The sequence below is a fragment of the Gobio gobio genome (assembly GCF_949357685.1).
Source record: "Gobio gobio genome assembly, chromosome: 23".
Taxonomy (NCBI): Eukaryota; Metazoa; Chordata; class Actinopteri; order Cypriniformes; family Gobionidae; genus Gobio; species Gobio gobio.
The window spans coordinates 18080759-18100704 of record NC_137119.1 but is presented as its reverse complement, the minus strand read 5'-3'; the positions used below and the strand labels follow the sequence as shown (position 1 = coordinate 18100704).

The 19946-nt window shown below is 37.7% G+C and overlaps 1 protein-coding gene across 1 annotated transcript in view; it reads right to left on the bottom strand.

Annotated features, from left to right (window-relative positions):
• Positions 1-19946, bottom strand: part of myripb (myosin VIIA and Rab interacting protein b) — a gene marked incomplete at both ends in the record, with an annotated part of 332972 nt that overhangs the window by 89981 nt on the left and 223045 nt on the right. Inside the window, one exon of the mRNA XM_079805925.1 lies at positions 11127-11348. Within this exon, the coding sequence (XP_079662051.1) occupies positions 11127-11348 (222 nt within the window). The remainder of the gene's footprint in view (positions 1-11126; positions 11349-19946) is intronic.

Sequence of the window (19946 nt, the reverse complement as noted above, 5' to 3'; positions counted from 1 at the left end):
TTTGCTCTTGAGAAATTTCATGTTTATTGTCCCCCCCAACTGTTAGATGAAATTTACGCCCCTGTATGGGACTGACAGGAAGAACGAAAGACTCGATGATTCAGAAATGATTCAGAACCCATATGTTGCGTAATGCGCATGCGCGGTCAACACAAAATGAACGAATCATTCTCTGAGACAACTCGGTAGTCCCGAGTCATATTAAAGATTCGTTCAAAATGAACGAATCGTTCATGAACGACACATCACTAGCGACCACCTGGCTGAGGTTTAGACACCTATGGAGTGTGTGTGTCTCTCTCTCCAGTGTTTCCCACACACAGACTAAGTCGTGGTGGTGCGCCACAGAATCAACACCGGCCGTCACATACTGCGTTTTTGGCGGCTGCCAAAGCAAATTTTTATCCAGCTAAAGCCTTATTTGATCGGTGAGTGATGAAACTGACTGTTTCGCTGGTCGCATGTGTTGCTGAGAGAACGAGCAGAGAGCGCGCCCCTCCTCCGGCCGCGAGCGTGCACTCACCATCTTCAAACTGTCTTGCTCTCCCTCCCTCGCGCATATTAATCAAGATCAATTGAGAATTGACAAGATGGTAAAAGGTCGAAAGACCGAAGTTTCACGTAGAGCATTGGGAGATTTTTTTTTCCTGAATTACCGCTGGTGTTGCTCTACAAGAGATTAAGTTAAGTGCACCTAAGCATTAAATGACTAGGTTGTAAATAGTTTTAAAACGAAGTATAGTACAGTCAGTGTGCACTTTATTATGCTGCTTGCTTGTTGCTACTGTGTGCAATAGTGTAATTATTTTATTTATGCTTAAATATTTATTTTCACCACTGAACTCTTTTTTTTTCTTGTTCTACCTCACCTGTTTTTACTATTTGTTAAATATAGTTATTTTTTAGTTCAAAAATTTTTCCTTTTTTTAAATTGAGACTTTTAAAATTGTTATCATCATGATCATTGTGCAGTATCGGCTCCAAATATTGGCTCAAGAAAATCGGTAGCCCGTATCGGTCATTGGCTAAGGCTGATGAAAAAAAATCGGTATCGGCATCGGCACTAAAAAATCCATATCGGACGATCCCTAAAAGAAAGCATTAAAATGTAAGTGTCCTGTTGTCGATAGGGGCACAACTGTAGTTAACGCTCCTATGGGTCGTATTTCATTAATTAAAATGAACGTGTCCTGTTGTCGATAGGGGCGCAACTTTAGTAAACGCTCCTATGAGCACAGACCAGCTTACAATTTCAATCAATCATTTACTGACCATTTACCAATGGTTTGTTCATCATATGTTCATGATCAACCATTTTTTATTGAGATAATGACACTAAAATAATTTTCTAAATGATTTATAATTGATTAATAATATATCAACCAATAACTTATTTACCATCTAGTAATGATCTGTTTGATTTATTTCATGATTTACTATTTTTTAAGATACCTTACAACACATTTGTAAATCGTTAACATAAATCATTAATCATTTAAGAATGTATAGTCATGTTTTGTAAATGATTAGCCACTCATTAACTAATAACTTATGACTTATAACTGAACATTATTATAAAGTGTTACCTGCAATGTATATGCTGTTATTGAAAGATGGGGAAGCAAAAACTAAATTAGATTAGTCAGATGAGTTAGCATTGCTATGCATTTCATTTGAATGTTAGCCCATTACAACAGAGGGCATTTATATAGCAATCTTCAAGGTAAAGTAACCAATAATTGCGGACATAAACAAGGGACAGAGAGAAGGTGAAAAAAAGGTCATGTAAAACTAATTACAAATGTTTTTGGTGCCAGAAACCTGACACTATAAGTGGACATCAATAAAAAGATTAAAAAGACCTTTAACAAGAGTTTCTGTAAGTTGAAGGGCACTTTCATATACCAACAAGCTTTTAGAGACATTGGGTATAGAATTCACTCAACCCTCTTTCTTTCTGCTGCAGTGGATGACCCACAACTAAAAATACCCCTCCACTGAAAATGAACAAAAGGAAAAGAGAGGGACCCATTCCTTTCATCCCTCCTGGGCTATTCCCTCACATCCTTTTAACTGAGACCAGAGAAAAGAGAGACTAAACAGGCAAGCTGTTGGTGACACTTTAATTTACGGGCTGCTTCAAGCTATAACTCAGCATTTACGACAGCGCCACAATCACAGAAATACACACATGCACGACTAAAAAACCCAAAACCAATCAGGCAGATGGAATACCAGTGCCTTAGATCTTCAAATAAAACAATTGCTGGAAGTGTGTCTAATCTAGATCAGAGAAAGCCATTAGATCATATAGTAGCGCCTCTGCTAAAACTGTGCCCTTGGGTAAAGGACTCAGCCATGCATTAGCACCGGATATACTCGGCAGAGCGGATCATATCTAATGTGTGTTCTGTTGATTATATAACCATGTCTGCTGGATGACTGTAATATGATTATGGGCAGCAGAATAATGAACTTCTGGATTCATATGCACTGACACATCATATTTATGCATTTGGCAGATGCTTCTATCCAAAGCAACTTAGCATTCAAGATACATACATTTTATCAGTTTGTGGGAAAAAAATATTTTAAGCTACAAGAACCAAAAGAGCTATAGGAAGGGTGTTCATTACTAATACACATGCACACACTGCAAAAGCCAGAGAGTGATGAAAGAAAAAAGCAATTAATAGAGATGAATGATTCATTATCAGGTATTTCTCATATTCATTATTCAGGTCTTTTAATAGCACAAGGGAGAATCCTCATCCATTAAGATGTCAGATATACACTAATGTATCCATTACCTCAAACCATTAATGTACACATTAAAGCATTACCACAAAAGTGCCATTAATGCTAATGATAATGTAGGAAATGCCATTGTTAGTGTTTCATGAGAGAATTTACTTGAGAGATTGTCTTATGTGGTATCTAAAAGAGGAACACACACACACACACACACACACACACACACACACACACACACACACACACACACACACACACACACACACACACACACACACACACACACACACACACACACACACACACTTTAACTCATTCACATCAATCAGACACATACACAGAGATGGTATACACCCTACATGCTCACGATAGCACATTACTTCATTGCCACTGAAATGCACACTGAAAAATAACAATTAGACATAAAGAATACAGCTACAGCTTGTTAACACAATATGACAATCACACATGATATTCAAGTCCCTTTTAAAACTATGTAAAGATGATCCTCAAAAATGTTAGTTTCATGCAATATTATATTTATGCAATATTATTATTTCTGGTGACTGTGCAGGCCATGGAAGATGCTTATCTTCACTTTCATGTTCATTAATACCATTCTGTCACAAGTCTTGCTGTGTGTATTGGTGCATTATCATGCTGATACATGGCACCCCCTTCAGGGTACAATGTTTGAACCATTAGGTAAACATGGTCCTCCAGATTGGTTCTGTAGTCCTTGGCAGTGACACGCATACCAAGCACAGTAGGGAATGCCATGATATTGCAGCCCAAATAATCACTGATCCACCCCTGTGCTTCACTCTGGGCACACAAAAGTCTGGGGGTTAAGCCTCTTTGGGGCTTCTCCACACTGTAACTCACACATATGTGGGAAAGACAGTGAAGGTGGACTCATCAGAGAACAATGCATGCTTCACTGAAACCGACATTTGGCACAAGTGACCAAAGCTTTGGCTATAGCAGTGGAGCTCTGTGGAGCTCCAGAAAATTGTTTTAGTGGAAGCAGGATAGTAACTGCATCAACAGTTACTCCTGTTGGATGTGGTTCATTTCATGTTTTGTTTAGGTTTAAGTAATACAAACAATGACACTTCAAAATAGTTGGAATTATTGGAAACGCAGGCATTTTGGAAACGCAGGCATAGTACAACACATTATACGAGACAATAACCGAGACAAAGGACTGAACAGAACAGTACCTATGTATAAGAGGGAGGAAAAGACAAACACAATGGTGGAGTCGATGGTGGGAGGAGCCAGGATGGAGCTTTGGATGAAGGGCTTGGTGGAACCCAGGGACTGACTAACGGAGGCGGAACCAGGGCGCCATCCGGAAGCCCAAGATAGAGCCGCTGGCTTGCGGGACAGGGGCAATGACGGAGGGAGTGAGGACAACAGAGAAGCCAGAGGGAAGGAGAAGCACGGTGGAGCCGAAGAGGTGGAGGGTCGAGGCGCAGCTGTAGACCTAAAAGTCTATGGCTGGAGCTGAACGACGACTAACTGATGCTGATCTGGAGGGTCTAGGGAGTCCGGAGGATTCCAGGGCTGGCGGACCATGGTGGAGTCAAGGGAGCGCCAAGCCAATGGGCTGACAGGCTGAGGTGAAGACATGGGCCTGGAGGCCAGAGGTAAAGCCAGGGACTCTGCCTCATGCCAAGCTGGTGGAGGGGTGCACATAGACTCCGGGGCTTTGATGGTTTCTGGCTCTGGTTTCCGATACACCCTCAGTGGCTGCCTCAGGCTCACAGGCTGTGAGGGACAGGCTGTCGTGTCGGCGCATCCAGCCCAAATACCCCAGAATATTTTGGTGCTCGAAGAGGAGGAGAAGGTGCAGCGCTAGTAAGTCCATACTGATTTTCTTTTTACTCGTTTTTCAGTGGTCAGTTAATCTGTCACGTTTTTGTCGAGGTTTAAGTAATACAAACAACGGATGACACTTTAAATACTGGAAGAGCAACGAGAGAAGTACAACACATTATACGAGACAATAATCGACAAAGGACTGAATAGAACAGAATGGGGGGTATATATACCCAAAATAAATGAGGGAACTAAACAGGAACAGCTGGACAAAGATTAATTAATCAGTAACCATAGAATCTTTGTTGTGGTCTAAAAACAAAGCGCTGCCAACAGCTCCCGTAACACGAACGAAGCACGTTGATGGGCACGCTCTCACGCGCTGTTCCTGGAGAAGTGCCCATACAAGGAATTCCACCCATTTTGACGTAATACATGGCCATACTAAACAAAAAAGCTTTCCGAAACTTGTTTGAATCTGGAAGGAGTGTTTTTGGCACAGAAATACTCCGTCATACGTCCAACTAATTTTGTGAAATTTTTAGATGTTTAGCATGAGAATCCAACTCTTTAAGTCAGAATGCATGAAATAGCAGTAGACCCCCCCCCCCCCCCTTTAATGAACAGCATTTATTTGAAATATAAATTTTTTGAATAATAGCCTATTAATGTTCTTGCTAAATAAAAGTATATTTTACACATATTTCAATTTATTTCCACATAACAACGTTGGGAGTTTATGTGATGTTATAGCCTTCAGGACGGGGTCAAGTAAGGAGACAGAGTCATCTCTCCAGACGGCTTCCTCTCTGTCAACTCAAATTATGGAACATTTAAAAGCTGCTCTTCTCTCTTCAATTACTATCATTCTCATCCATGGGATGCTTTATGACTGCCCCATCTCCCTGAGTGTATGAATGCATTCTAAAAGCATCTGAAAATCTGTATCTCAGTAATAGTGTCCAGGTAATATTCTGAAGATTAATTATTTTGATAATTATACTTTAAATAATTATACTTTGACATATTCTAAATATGATGTGAGTGGCGCTGCCACAATGTTGTAGCCCAAGTCATAGCCCACCATCACCATCTTTGTGGTATTAAGGTCTGACTCTGATGCGTCCTCCACAACTATTAGTAATTATTAGTCTGATCACATAGAAAAGTCACATAATTTAAAATTTCATGTCTGCTTCGCAAATGGTGCAGGACAAGTTACACACTAAAGTTAATTCCCTAAACCTAAATATAAAAAGACACTGTCATTCAAAACTTTAAACAGTGATTTTTTAGGTTCAATTGCTGCAATATAAATTGACCTTATGTGGACCTACATTACCCCAGTCAAATGACATAAATTTTATCCAAATATCCCCGACAGTTGTTTAAAATGCAAACAAGAAATTGGTACCCTTTATCATTGTATATGGAAGTGCAATGAGATTCAAGGATTTTGGAAGGAGATCGTTCTTTTGATTGGTAAATTGACTGAAGAAAATGTCCCCTCTTGCACCAAAATTTTGTCTATTTCATATATATGTAAATATAGAGTTGAATGCAAGAAAGCGCAAACTAATTGATTATAGTTTACTTCAGGCAAAGTGCACTATTGCTTTAACGTGGAAGGACCCAAGGACCCTCTCCTAACCAATGGTTTAAATAAATGACCAGCAAACTTGCCTTGGAAACGTTTACCAAATTTGGACTCTTTGCACTACTTTAACCAAGTGGATCAGACAACATGGGATGATTGAACTATACCCACCACTTCTGTATTGGATATGTCCATAATGCAGTTTCTGTATTCCAGCAAAACAACTAATAACTCTGTTAAAGTAGCAAAGATAAATTAAACAAGTAAAGGCTGTGAACAGTGATGTATCAAACTGTATGTTTTACTTATTTTATTTTATGTTTTAGTTTTGTTCTAAATGTCCTGTAATGTGTTTTTATTTTGTATTCTTATTTTTATTATTCATTCACTTGTTTATTTTATTGTTCTAATTTTCAAACAAATGTCAATAAATATATTTAGGAAAAAATAAATTTTTTAAATACTTTTTTTTAATCAGCAAGGATGCATTAAATTGATCAAAAGTAAAAAATTAAGACATGAATAATGTTACAAAACTCCCCCGGTTTCACAGACAAGGCTTAATTCTAGTCCTAGACTAAAATGCATGTTTGAACTGTTTTAACTGAAAGCAACTTGCAGTGACACATCTTAAGATGCACACCAGTATTTTTTTCTACGGCAAGTTTATAAAACTACTTAAATGTCCTAATTGAACCTAGGCCTATATTTCAGACAAATGCTGTTCTTTGACTTTCTATTTATCAAAGGATCCTACATTTTTTTACCAAGGTTTCCAAAGAAAGAAAGAAAGAAAGAAAAAGGGAACTGTTAAAAGCAACTGTGATTTCTGAAAGAAGTAAAAGCTGGTGAAAATTCAGCTATTACACAATACTATTAATTATATTAGATTAATATTATAATTATTAGAATTAATATATATTATAAAAGTTTGGGGTCGGAAAAATATATATTTTTTTATTTTTTATTATTGCATTTAGTTATATTTACACTTACACAACTAAATTGATGTAAATTGATGCTTGATGTAAAAAGATATTACACATTTGAAACACAGAAATATAATTCTAATAATTCTAATATTAATCTAATATAATTAAGTGTTGGTGTATATTGTATAAAAGCTGCTAGAAATGTCGCACACACACACACACACACACACACACACACACACACACACACACACACACACACACACACACACACACACACACACACACACATTTCAAAAGTTCAATATGACATTGAATTCAAATGGGAAATATGGTGGTTTAATTTCACAGATGGATGAAGGTTGTGCTGAGAGAGACTTTTCATTACATTAAGTTTTCTAGATGTTTCTTCTTCGGCTCTGGCTTTATACAGCATTCTTGTATCTTTCTTATACACACACCCACAGAGTGGATGATTGGAGCAGACCTCAACCTATTACGCCTGTCAGGCCCCATCTGCACAAGCACACAACATTATTTCACCATCTGTGTGTTGCACCATCCAAACGCTCACGTCTGTGTTGCTGTCTGAAGCTTACAAGATGCAGTAATACTTAGTGACAGTGCAAAGAGACTAATCTCACTTCAACTTCAAAATGGCACAAACACAAACATACACAAACATGAAAACACATTTTTTATGGTTAAAAGGGAACATGCACTGTTATGATGTGTTACTGAACGTGTTAATGCACTACGTGTAAGTGTGAGTGAGTGGAGATGTGTGACTGTAACATCTGAGTCAGCATCTCTCTCAAACACACACGATACATCAATTTAAAGGAATATTCTGGATTATTAGAATTTGACTAACAACAGCATCTGTAACATTACCACAAACATTCATTTTGACTTTTACCACTCAGTTTGTAAAAACAAAACAAAACTGTGTCTATGGGGCAAGGAATTGCCACTGGCAATAAATGTTAAAATACTATTCAAAAAATATTTTAAGGGGGAGTCTAATGCTATTTCATGCATTCTGACTTATTTACATTGTTAAAGAGTTGGATTCTCATGCTAAACATGGCCAAAACCGTTTTTATTTTCAAAAACGAGTTGGACGTATGATGCATTCCTGTGCCAAATACACTCCTATAGGATTCAAAGTTTCGTAAAGTTTTTTTTTTCGAGTCATGAGTCGAAACCGCAGGCAGTAAGTGAAACTGCATCAAATGTCTGTGTTTGGTTGGCAATCGGAGTGTAAGTGCATATAATGTACACAACACGAACGTATAGTGAATCTAAAGTTATCCAGGGATAATGCCATGATGTATTGTGTGCTTGTGACTCTTTAGCTCTGCCCACTGCACTCCTCCACGAGTTTGGATGTTTTTGGAAAGAATCGGTACAGCGTATCTGTCTTTTATAAATTATAAAACTAAAGACTCTTTGGAGATATGAAGGATGCAATACTACTCTATAGGTACTCAAGATTAACATGAGATTGGCAGAAACTGTGCGTGTTATTTACCTTTTAAACTCCTGGTATAACCTGGTAACTTTCGCATTATACGAGGAAGGACACCAGAAAAAATCTATTTGCAAAGCACAGTTTACATGGAGAACATTCCATCCACTGTAATTACATCTGTAACATAAAATGGGACATTTGTCCGCCTAAAAAAGTAGTCCCAACGAAATAAAACTAATTTGGCTTTATAGATAAAAAAAAAATAATAATTATATAATCACTACAAAAGACAACCCCCCCCCCCCACACACACACACATTTGTTTTTGTGAAATGTGAGGACATTCCATAGGCGTAATGGTTTTTATACCGTACAAACCGTATTTTCTATCCCCTTACACTGCCCCTGCCCCTAAACCTACCCATCACAGGAGACTGCACAGTTTACTTTCTTTGAAAAAAACCTCATTCTGTATGATTTATAAGCATTTTGAAAAGTGAGGACAAGGGGAACATCCTCATATTTCACCCTCTTTTTGTAATACCTATGTCATACCCATGTCATTAAACACATTTGTGTCCTGATATTTCAAAAAAACATGCCCACACACACATACAGACACACATTTCTGTGTTTCAATGTGTAATATTTTGCCCCATTTACATCAATTTAGTTGTGTAAGTGTAAATATAACTTTGCTTGTTTTTAAACAAGAATGAGAGAATATTATCTGTGGAAATGTCATGTCACGAATCGGATGCTGCTGATAGAAATTAACCCTTGAACCCGGAACATTTCTTTAATTACAAACCCAATTAAAATATTTCTATTATAGGTTCTTTACAAAGCAATTCAAATGCTTTCATTATCACGCGTAGATGATCATTCCAGCAAAGGAAAAAAAAACAACTTAATTTAGATGGTGATATTCATCTCTCTCAAAAAGCCATCTGACTACATAACCACATTAATTTTGAGTAAGGCGTAATTTCATTCCATGTTGGCGTAATCAGTTTTGTGAGTGGAAAGCCGGGGCTACATCTCTTGAAATATTTCTAAGCAAGAGACGAGGGGAACCATTATTTGCTGAGACCGTGAAATGAATGTTGATATCTGGTAATATGAAATCTGTAAGTTCGATTTTTCATACAGTGAACATTTCATGGAGGGAACATGAAAGGAAACTCACAGAGAATTAATCCTGGTGGAGAATCCACGCCTAGGGCATGGAGTGAGTGTACGTGAGAGAAAGAAAGATATGAAGAGAGAGGATGAAAGCAAATAAGACAGTAAGAGACAGCATGAGCGAGAAACTGCTAAGGATGATGGGAAGTATTTACCTGATTGATTCATATCATGTTGCACACCACTGATTTACAACCCTGTACACTTTTAAAGGGACAGTTGCCCAAAATAATAGTAATTATTATTATCTACTCACCCTTGGATTGTTCTAAACCTGTGTGCTGTCATATTAACTAAATTAAAAAGGAGACACTTCAGAATCTTCAGGCTGCTCTTTTCCATACAGTCCATAGTCATCACAACCGTCAAGCTTACACATATGTGTGTGTAGAATGTAGAATGTTAAGATTATTCTTTTTTGTGTTCCCCTTAAAATGTAATTGCATACAGGTTTGGAATGACATGAGGGTGAGTAAAATATGAGAGAATTTTAATTTTGGGGGGTGAATTATACATTTAACACAAACTCTATCAGATTATTTGACCCACACAAGCTATAAATCATCAATATATACTGCAGATATTCTCTCTCGTCTACTCTTTCGCTACAGCAGCCTCTCCTTATTTATCCCGCTCTTTCCTATCTTTCCAATCTCTCTTTCTGAAAAACGCTCACACACAGTCTCACACACACTGTCAAAACTCCCGTGGGCTGGGCACATATTCAGCAGTCATAAAGCCAGCCTTTAAAATCAAACAGGGCTGAACATTTTCTGAACATTGAGTTATCACTGCTCAAACATTAAACATAATATCTGGAGACATTAAGTATAGGGCTCTAAAGGAAGTGACGAAAAGCACAAGACATTTAAAATGTTGAGGCAAAAAGCTTTACAAAGATTAGAGGGAACTCCTCAAGATGTTTAAGTCGATAAAGAAAAGGGTTGTGTTCCCCAGTGCTTCCCAACCTATTTTTTCGTAAGTACCCCCACAGCCCCATCAATAATGCTCAAGTATCCATTCATAAACACCAAATCAGACAAACGTGCTAAAAAAACTCACAAAACCATTTGGTATAACATTTTAAAATGATGAATCAATTCAAATAATCAAGCAATACTGTATGCGTAAAACAGAATCACATTGCATATATTTTCTGTTTTATTTCCTTATTTCCATGTGCCCCTTACAACCTGCTTGAACGATGTGTGTGTTATCGCTTACCAGCAGGTGTGGTGTCTCCCTGTCCAGATGTAATTACATAACACTGTGCATTTTTTAGTATAGATGTGGCCCCTCTATCCTTCAGTGTACACATGTATGCACATGTATGTGTTAGTGTGCGACTGAGGACACTTACCTGCTCTTTTGGCAGGCAGCACAGATGTAGCCCCTCTCGCTCTGGCTGTAGGTGCGGCAGGATTTGCAGACGTTGTAGTGGCAGTCCAGACATGGGCGCTTGGGGTTGAGCAGGAAGGTGAAGGGAGAGCAGCAGCGGATGCAGCAATGCTCATTGAACTTGTGCTGCTTGGACAGAAGCAAACAACGACTGCCCTCCTCCTCCAGCTCCTGCTTCATTTCACTACAGAGAGCGACAGGGGGAATTGGAGGGGAGGGGTTGGTGGAAAACGAATGAGAGAGGGAGTGGGAGGGGATAAAGAGAGAGGAGGGGGATGTGAACGAGGGAATGGCGAGAGAGAGAGAGAGAGAGAGAGAGAGAGAGAGAGAGGGAGAGAGAGAGAAGGAGAAAGGTGAGCAAGTGCATCTGAAGGAGAGTTTGAAGGCGCACAGTCATGCAGAATAATTGGAGATGCTTTGAGGAATGAAAAATTAAAGGGAGAATAATTCTGGAGGACAATTATTTTATTCCTTTTCTCTTACTGTCTCTATTTACACACACACACACACACACACACACACACACACACACACACACACACACACACACACACACACACACACACACACACACACACACACACACACACACACACACACACACACACACACACACACACACACACACACACACACACACACACACACACACACATGTAGTGTTTTCATCTTTTATGGGGACTTTCCATAGGCGTAATGGTTTTTATACCGTACATACCGTATATTCTATCCCCCTACACTGCCCCTGCCCCTAAACCTAACCCTCACAGGAGACATTCTGCAATTTTACATTTTCAAAAAACATCACTTAGTCTGATTTATAAGATGTTTTCCTCATGGGGACCTACAAAATGTCCCCACAAGGATGAGGATTTCGGATATTGCTATCTTTGTGGGGACATTTTGTCCCCATAACGTGATGATTACCAGTCCACACACACACACACACACACACACACACACACACACACACACACACACACACACACACACACACACACACACACACACACACACACACACACACAAATACAGTGAGGATAAGGGCTGGACTAGGATTGAAAAAAGACCACACAGCAGAATTCCACTATATAGCTGTGTTCTGAAACCTAGTGAGCTGCCTTCTAAGGTGCAGTTCACATAGAACACATTTATTAAATTTTTTTGCATTCCACTACACTGCTCTTCCATTGTTTTCTATGTAAACATGCGCTAGACTGACGTGTTTGACAGCTGCGCTCATATTCCGTATCTCATGCAGCAAATGTGTCTCTAGACCTTGAGTATTTTTCCCCTTTCACTGCCCTGTATCTCACGTTTTTAAATGCAAAAACACATGTAAATACACTGTAAATGGCTCTTAAGTCAGCATCATGGAATGTCATAATGTTACTGATTTTGACAACAGCTCTTCTAAGCACTACAGAGAGACTGTTCATTTTCAACATTTCTCACGTTCTACAAATTTTCGCTGTGCTAGGCAGACATAATTTTTGGGACTGTTCACACATATCAGATTTTTGCCTTCCACTGCGGATGCGGATGCGTTTGAGCATTATTGTGTCTTTTGCAGCTTCTCGCAGATGGCAGTCAACATCCTAACCATCATGGAGTGTCATACGTGATACATGTCATATGTAATTTTGCATACTAAATACTTACTTGTACAACACAAATATTTGACTTGCAATTGATATCAGTTTAGTTTGACATCAAAATGTTGCTAAGCCTACAGCACAAAATTCTAATAAGCATTCAAACGAAGAATAAATATTGGGAAAAATAACCTTTTTTTTCCCTTTAACAGTGCATAGTGCATGACAACACTTAACACTCTAAATAGTTAAACTTTTACCTCTCTAGACCATGCTCTTTTTTTAACCCACTGCCTCGCATTGTGTTTTCAAATGCCAAAAATGGGTTCTGTGTGAATTACCCCATTTGGCATTAGCTTTGCATTCTTAAAATGCAGTGTCAAGAAAAAAAAAAACATTAACTTCTAAGCGTTCCACTGCATTGGTCAAACACATCGGTCTACCACATATTTACAAAGAAAAACATTTGAAAAGCAGCACAGAGAAATGGAAATTATAGCATGACTTTTTTAAAGCTGATCTTGTTTAAACTTGGCACTGCATCTTAAAAACACATCTTAAACACATGATACTGTAACAGCAGCAAGACATGGTGCGACTGCCAAAGATGCCCATCTAACACAATTAAAAAGCAATTAAACATAAGACGCGTTTTTGGTGATTCGACCCTAAGAATCTGACTAAAACAAGGTAGGAGGCTGCATAATTAACTGGCCTACCTTTTGGAACAGCCTTTGCGTAGGGAGCAAAGAAATGCTGCCTCTGTGGGCAGCTCACAGGTCAACCAGCTCATCGGGAAAAGTTCTGATGCCCTGACTCACATGCTATATGTTCCGCTAGGCAAGTGAGCAATATATTTAGTCAACCCACCGTTACACGGATGAGTGTGTGTATCAGCAAGAACAAATGATCATTCCATTAAATTCTTCCACTTTACCTGCCCTCCAACTCTTTGCTTTCATTTTCAGATATTCAATATTTTAAAGTAGATGTATTGCTTTGATACCCAGACAACAGGATGCCTACACACAAAGCAAGCTGTTACGTTTCAGAGAAACATGCCAGACCAGTATCAAGCCTCTTGTTTCAGAGGAGGGGTTAGAAATTATATTTACCACAGTGGGGTTTAATTTATCCTAATTAATTGTGGAAAGCTTATGAAGCAAACACTGTAAAGCCATGTGGATGAGAAAAGATTTTAAGGGTTTAGGAAACACATGGATGCATTTGAATGCACACACTTAATGTGCACAATATTCCAGAACTTCAAAAGCATAAATTCAGACTTTAATGCTTAGAGATGTCTAATTGGGCATGCAGGCTCATATCCCCTATTTTTACATTTAGATTACCTTTGCTTGCATCTAATGCTCACTTAAAGTTAATCTTTAAAAACATAAATAAGTTAATAATACTTTTAAAAGTAATCTTTAGAAAAGATCTAAATAAATATCTAATAAATACATTATTTTATTTTTTTATTTATACATTATAATGTTGTGATGCCTAAATTCACTTAAAACATTTTAAAAAAATTATTTGAACAAAATATAGAATAGGCACAGCTGAAAAGTACTGCACATACAAATTAAAATGTCAAACAAATTAAAATTAAAATCAGACAGCAGCATGGATTATGCTCGTCTATGAAATGTCACATTACACCACTGTTTGGAAGGGGGGATTGATTGCTTGGTGCAGAGGCTGCGTTAAATAAAAAATGTTCAGTCATTTACTGAGTTTTTAAAAACATTTTTAAAACAGATTTAAACCCGAACTGGTATAACAGCAGTCAAATTTATATGCAGCCTGCCTGTAATTCTCCCGATTCGCCTGGTTGGGACACTTGTACATCTGACATTGTCAATGACTCATTTTCGCTGCATGGCTACAACTGCATTCTTGCTCACTATCTGCTCACAAGTCCATCATTCATCCAGGTGGTAATGGGCTGTAGGACAGAGTTTATGTGGGTTCAGAAGTCAAAATAGTGCCCAGCATTCCTCATATTCAACTGTGTGCAGGATTTATGGGATACTGTTGGGCATTTGGTCATATTGAACTATGGATCCAGCAGTAGTACAAGAGCAGATCTATGAAATACCACTGTGAAAGCACAGGTGCTGTCCATGGTCCTGAAAAAACAATTCAAGTAGCTACAACAAAAACTACAGCATACTTTCAACATTTCTTGCCTCTTCATGAAGTCTGGTGGTTATCAAGGCTAAATAAGAATGTACAAAGCCATACTACAATCTGTAATTTCCATTATTTTACCACATGAGTATATATATATACACGTGTCTTTATACGAATAATACCATTTTGCAATGTCATCACCAAGGTGAACATGTGGCCAAACAAAACTCTACTGTTCACAAATAGTTTGTCAAAACGAAGTGATTTGATGTATTTGATTAATTTGGATGTAGAGTTTGCATAACCGGATTTCTAAGTATCTCACACACCCCAGCACTGAAGTGCTCTGACACCTGATCCTTCATCTTCACTGTTGCTTCGTTCATGCCATTCTCATGTTTTCTGACGTGCTTTCTGCAAAATCTTTCCTTGTCCTTGACCATGGCCGAAATAAAAAAGAAATGGTCGGACATCAAAGTCGAGGAAAAAAAGCGTCTAGCGCTCAATCGCCAGAGTGTGTCTGCCACGGGTGGGGGAGAGGGGACACCGGAGCTGACCCCTCTTGATGAGAGACTGGCGGCAATTATTGGGGAATTCCTATTAATCCATTTCCCTATTATCTACGTATGGGAAATGGGAAATAGTTCAGTGCAAATTTAATTTCTTGCAGTTTTCTGAATGGTTGAGACATACGTCATACGTTATTTTATCAAAAATAAAACAAACTAAAGGCATATGCATGAATACCATGATTCCGTAGCTGATGAATACATTTTTACTATGAAAACAACTTTCCCCAGCGGACAATTAATAAATCTATCTATCTATATATCTCCCTAATTATCTATCTGTCTATCTAATTGCATCTATATCTGCTCCGCCAGATGGACACATTGACGAGAATATCAGTTTTGTAGGCTACATTATTTCGTTCTGTTTACCATATTATTTATGAGGATGAATTGCATAACATGCCAATATTATTGCAGAACATATTTCACTTTTCTTTTTGCAAATATGTGTTAATTTGCATTTCTGTTGTAATTTTCGTTTGTTTTACACTGCAGATCGATCAAACGGGTGTTCATGTAGGCTGTTAATTGTAAGACTTGCTTTGTGAAGTCTTCATGTTATTTATGAGAGGCAGTATAGACATTTCTTTTACACAACGTTCTACAGTTTCACACACTTTCACGTGTTTCTTCCATCTGCCGACGGTGTCGCCATTTCTCATTTCACCCGTTTTTGTGCGTACGCCTGGGTCAGAGCTTGCGTGAAGGACCGCACATTTTCCCGTCAAGTTTGCTTTTTATAAATACCAATTATTGCGTAGAGAGCGGCGTACGCCTTCTTTTGTGCGTACGCAACGTTTATAAATGAGGCCCCAGGTCATTTATTGAGTATCTGGCTGAATTAACTACTGTTTTTAGACAAACACCATGCACGTGTGGTAATTTTATTTATGTCCGAATCCACATCTCTGAGTTTTCAAAAAGAGACCACTTCAAAATGCACTGTTTATATCCTTTTTGACCACTGCGGTGCACCGTACCATTGTGTTTTGCTCTAATTTGGAAGCATTTTGAAGATCTAGCCTACAATTTTATTACTGAAACGTTGGAAAGTATTTACAAGAACAATCTTTCATCACCGCTCAAAAGAGAAAGAGAAGAAAAACAAGTAAACATTTGAAATTTGCTGTTATTACAGCAGTATTTAACATTATATACGTTCAATTAACCAAGCAGCATTATGTTTACCTAATGTAAATAAGAGGCTGTATTAACTTGTTTCCACTCATTCCACATCTTCCTGTTTTTAAAACAGCAGATTTAAATAATTAAATAATAATTAATATATTATTTTCCTATTATTAAAATAAATATAAATTTATTCTGACCACGTCAGCAACGCGTTCCCAGGTTCTAATGATCACAAAACTCGCTCCTCCACCGTGAATAAATTGTCATCTGAATGCACAAGTTTTATCAATGCAAATTTATTATACGGACATCCACATGAAAAACAATTACCGTCCGAATAGGGCTTAAGTCAACTTTGAATTTTTTTGAACATTTATTTTATGATTGTTCTTTTTTTGTGGATCTGTGTAATAAATATTTAGGTAATCTTGTTGGTGATGTCTATAATGATGTGACACGTGTTTGTTTTCAGAGTATGCATGGAGATGCCACTGTATATATACTGTCCCATGGAATGAAGAAAAGAACATCTGCCATGCTATTGTGATTCTGTAGAACTATGGAACTAGAGGCCATGTATTCCCAAAATAAACTTGAACTTGACTCTGATGTTGACAAAACTTTGGAATTAATCATATCTATCTTTTTTATTGCTTTTTCTATCACTCTTCCAAACACACACTCACACATACCAGACTCAGAGCAGTGTGTTTATTAATAATGAAAAACTGCCAGTTCCGTTTTAGCAAGGTTATTCCTCAGCAATAACTAAATCAGGTAATATAAAATGGCTTAGGGGGGGAAGGATACATAAATTAGATAAATGGGGAAGAGGAAGTAAACAATGAATAAGTAAATATAATGTTGTGAATCCTAAGACTTGTGAGCCAAAGCAGACAAGCATTTAATCAAAATCAGCCGTTATCAAGACAAATAGTGAACAGAGCAGAATATTCAACCTTACCAAGGGGGCTAAATGGAAAAATAATGAGGGTCATGCAGGCCAAATCATAATATTAAGATCTCCAGATACAGTTCTTTACATAAGGAATAATTGACGACGGCAGCTGAATTATTAGGAAATATTGCACACCTGAGGTGGTAATGCATGCATGACGCGAAGCGTGTATGCATTATTTTCTAATAGTTCAACGGACCGGAGCCAATTATTCTATGCTTACACTATGATTACCACACCTCAAAACAGTGTTCAGATCTTGTATTTCAAGACATTTGTCAGGTTTTTGTCCTTAAAACGCTCTTGTGTGTAGGATTCATTTTATGCTCTGCTAATTTCAAAATGTCATTTTAGAGCTAGTAACAGAGGCTTGAGCCATTGATAGCAGACTATTGCAGTTAATGCAGCTATTGGAGAGAGAGAGAGAGAGAGAGAGAGAGAGAGAGAGAGAGAGAGAGAGAGAGAGAGAGAGAGAGAGAGAGAGATAGAGAGATAGAGAGATAGAGAGATAGAGAGATAGAGAGGGAGAGAGAGAGAGAGAGAGAGAGAGAGAGAGAGATTAAGCGTCAAGTCAAGTCAACTTTATTTATATAAAGCTTATAACAATGCAGATTGTTTCAAAGCAGCTTTACAGTGTTAAACAGGAAAATAATGCAGCATAATTTTATTCAGCCGTCCAGCCATTCTGGAGAAAAAAATTTCATCAGTTCATTTAAATTATCATACAGTGACAGTGTGGGCTTTAGATCAATAATTAGAGCAGTGATTTAGTTTATATGGTCATTTAGTTTAATAATTAGATTTATTTCGATATTTAGTTGAAAAAGTGTGAGTGAATTACCCGAGTCTGTGCATCTCTCAATAGTGTTCGGCAGCAACGTCTCTTCTAATAACGAAACTGTACATTTATCTGCTTCAAGAACAGCACCGTTATTACCTCGCTAGTGAGAAATGTCATATAGCTTTTAAGTTGCTAAACTCTTTTAAGGATAAAATCGTCAAAGCATCGCTGACAACACGTTTATGTGTGAGTGTGTGTCCATACTGTATGTGTGTGCGTTTAAAATAGTTTGGCGAAGTGATATGGACATGTAATTTGGTCAAGACCTGCCTGCAACTAGCCTTGCGTTTTCCTGAAAATTGCACACCTTAAAGGATAAGTTTACTTTAAAATGAAAATTACCCCATGATTTACTCACTCTCAAGCCATCCTAGGTGTATATGACTTTCTTCTTTCTGATGAACACAGTTATATAAATAAATATCCTGACGTTTCCATGCTTTATAATGGCAGTGAACATGAACATGGCAGATGGCATGAGTTTGAAGCTCAAAAAAGTGCATAAATCCATCATAAACGTGATGACAAAAAGGGTTTTTTGTAAGAGAAATATCCATATTTAAAACGTTATAAAGAAAATTATCTAGCTTCCGCCAGACCACCTTCCGTATTCAACTTACGAAAAAAGCATAACTGGCACGTCATATGACATCGGACGTAAAATAACCGTTTTGAACTGCAAGAGGCATTACATATTCTTCGTAAGTTAAATACAGAAGGCAGTCTGCCGGAAGCTAGATATTTTACTTTATAAAGTATTTAAATATTAATATTTTTCTCTTATATGGATATTTTACAAAAACCCATCGATTCGCATCAGAAAGCCTTTATTAACCCCCCAGGTCCGTGTGGAGTACATTCATGATGGTTTATGATTTATCACTTTTTTGAGCCTCAAACTCATGGTTCGCTGCCATTATAAAGCTTGGAAGAGACAGGATATTTATTAATATAACTTAGATTGTGTACGTCTGAAAGAAGTCATATACCTAGGATGGCTTGAGGGTGAGTAAATCTAGGGTAATTTTCATTTAAAGTGAACTAATAAATCAGCCAATCAGATTCATGCATTTAACAAACCCTGTAGTATAAAGTGTAATATGTGTTTGCCAATATGTGTGTAATCTAATATACACATTTTTAGGTTGTGATAATCATCTGTCAATAATACAGGACTATTATAAGCATCCAAAATGCTACATAAGGGCATTTTACTTTGACCCTTCTTCACTTAACTGATCTAAGATCAGATCTGTACCAAAACCAAAAACTTACTGTAACTGCTATAAACAGTCAAACCTGATCTGAGACTTGCTGTAAGGAAAAAAAAAGTTTTGGCAACACATTTATTGCTATTCCTATTCAGCAACGTTTCTGTATTGGAATTCACTAGACTCTTCAAAGCAAGATCTACATTCGAGATTAGAGAGTGGTTAGAGATATTGATCTGCTTTTACTAGGGCATTGGGGTATAACACACAGCCTTATTCGCTGAATCCATTTGAGCTGGATTAGAATAAACAAGTGAATATGTGATTTACTGCAG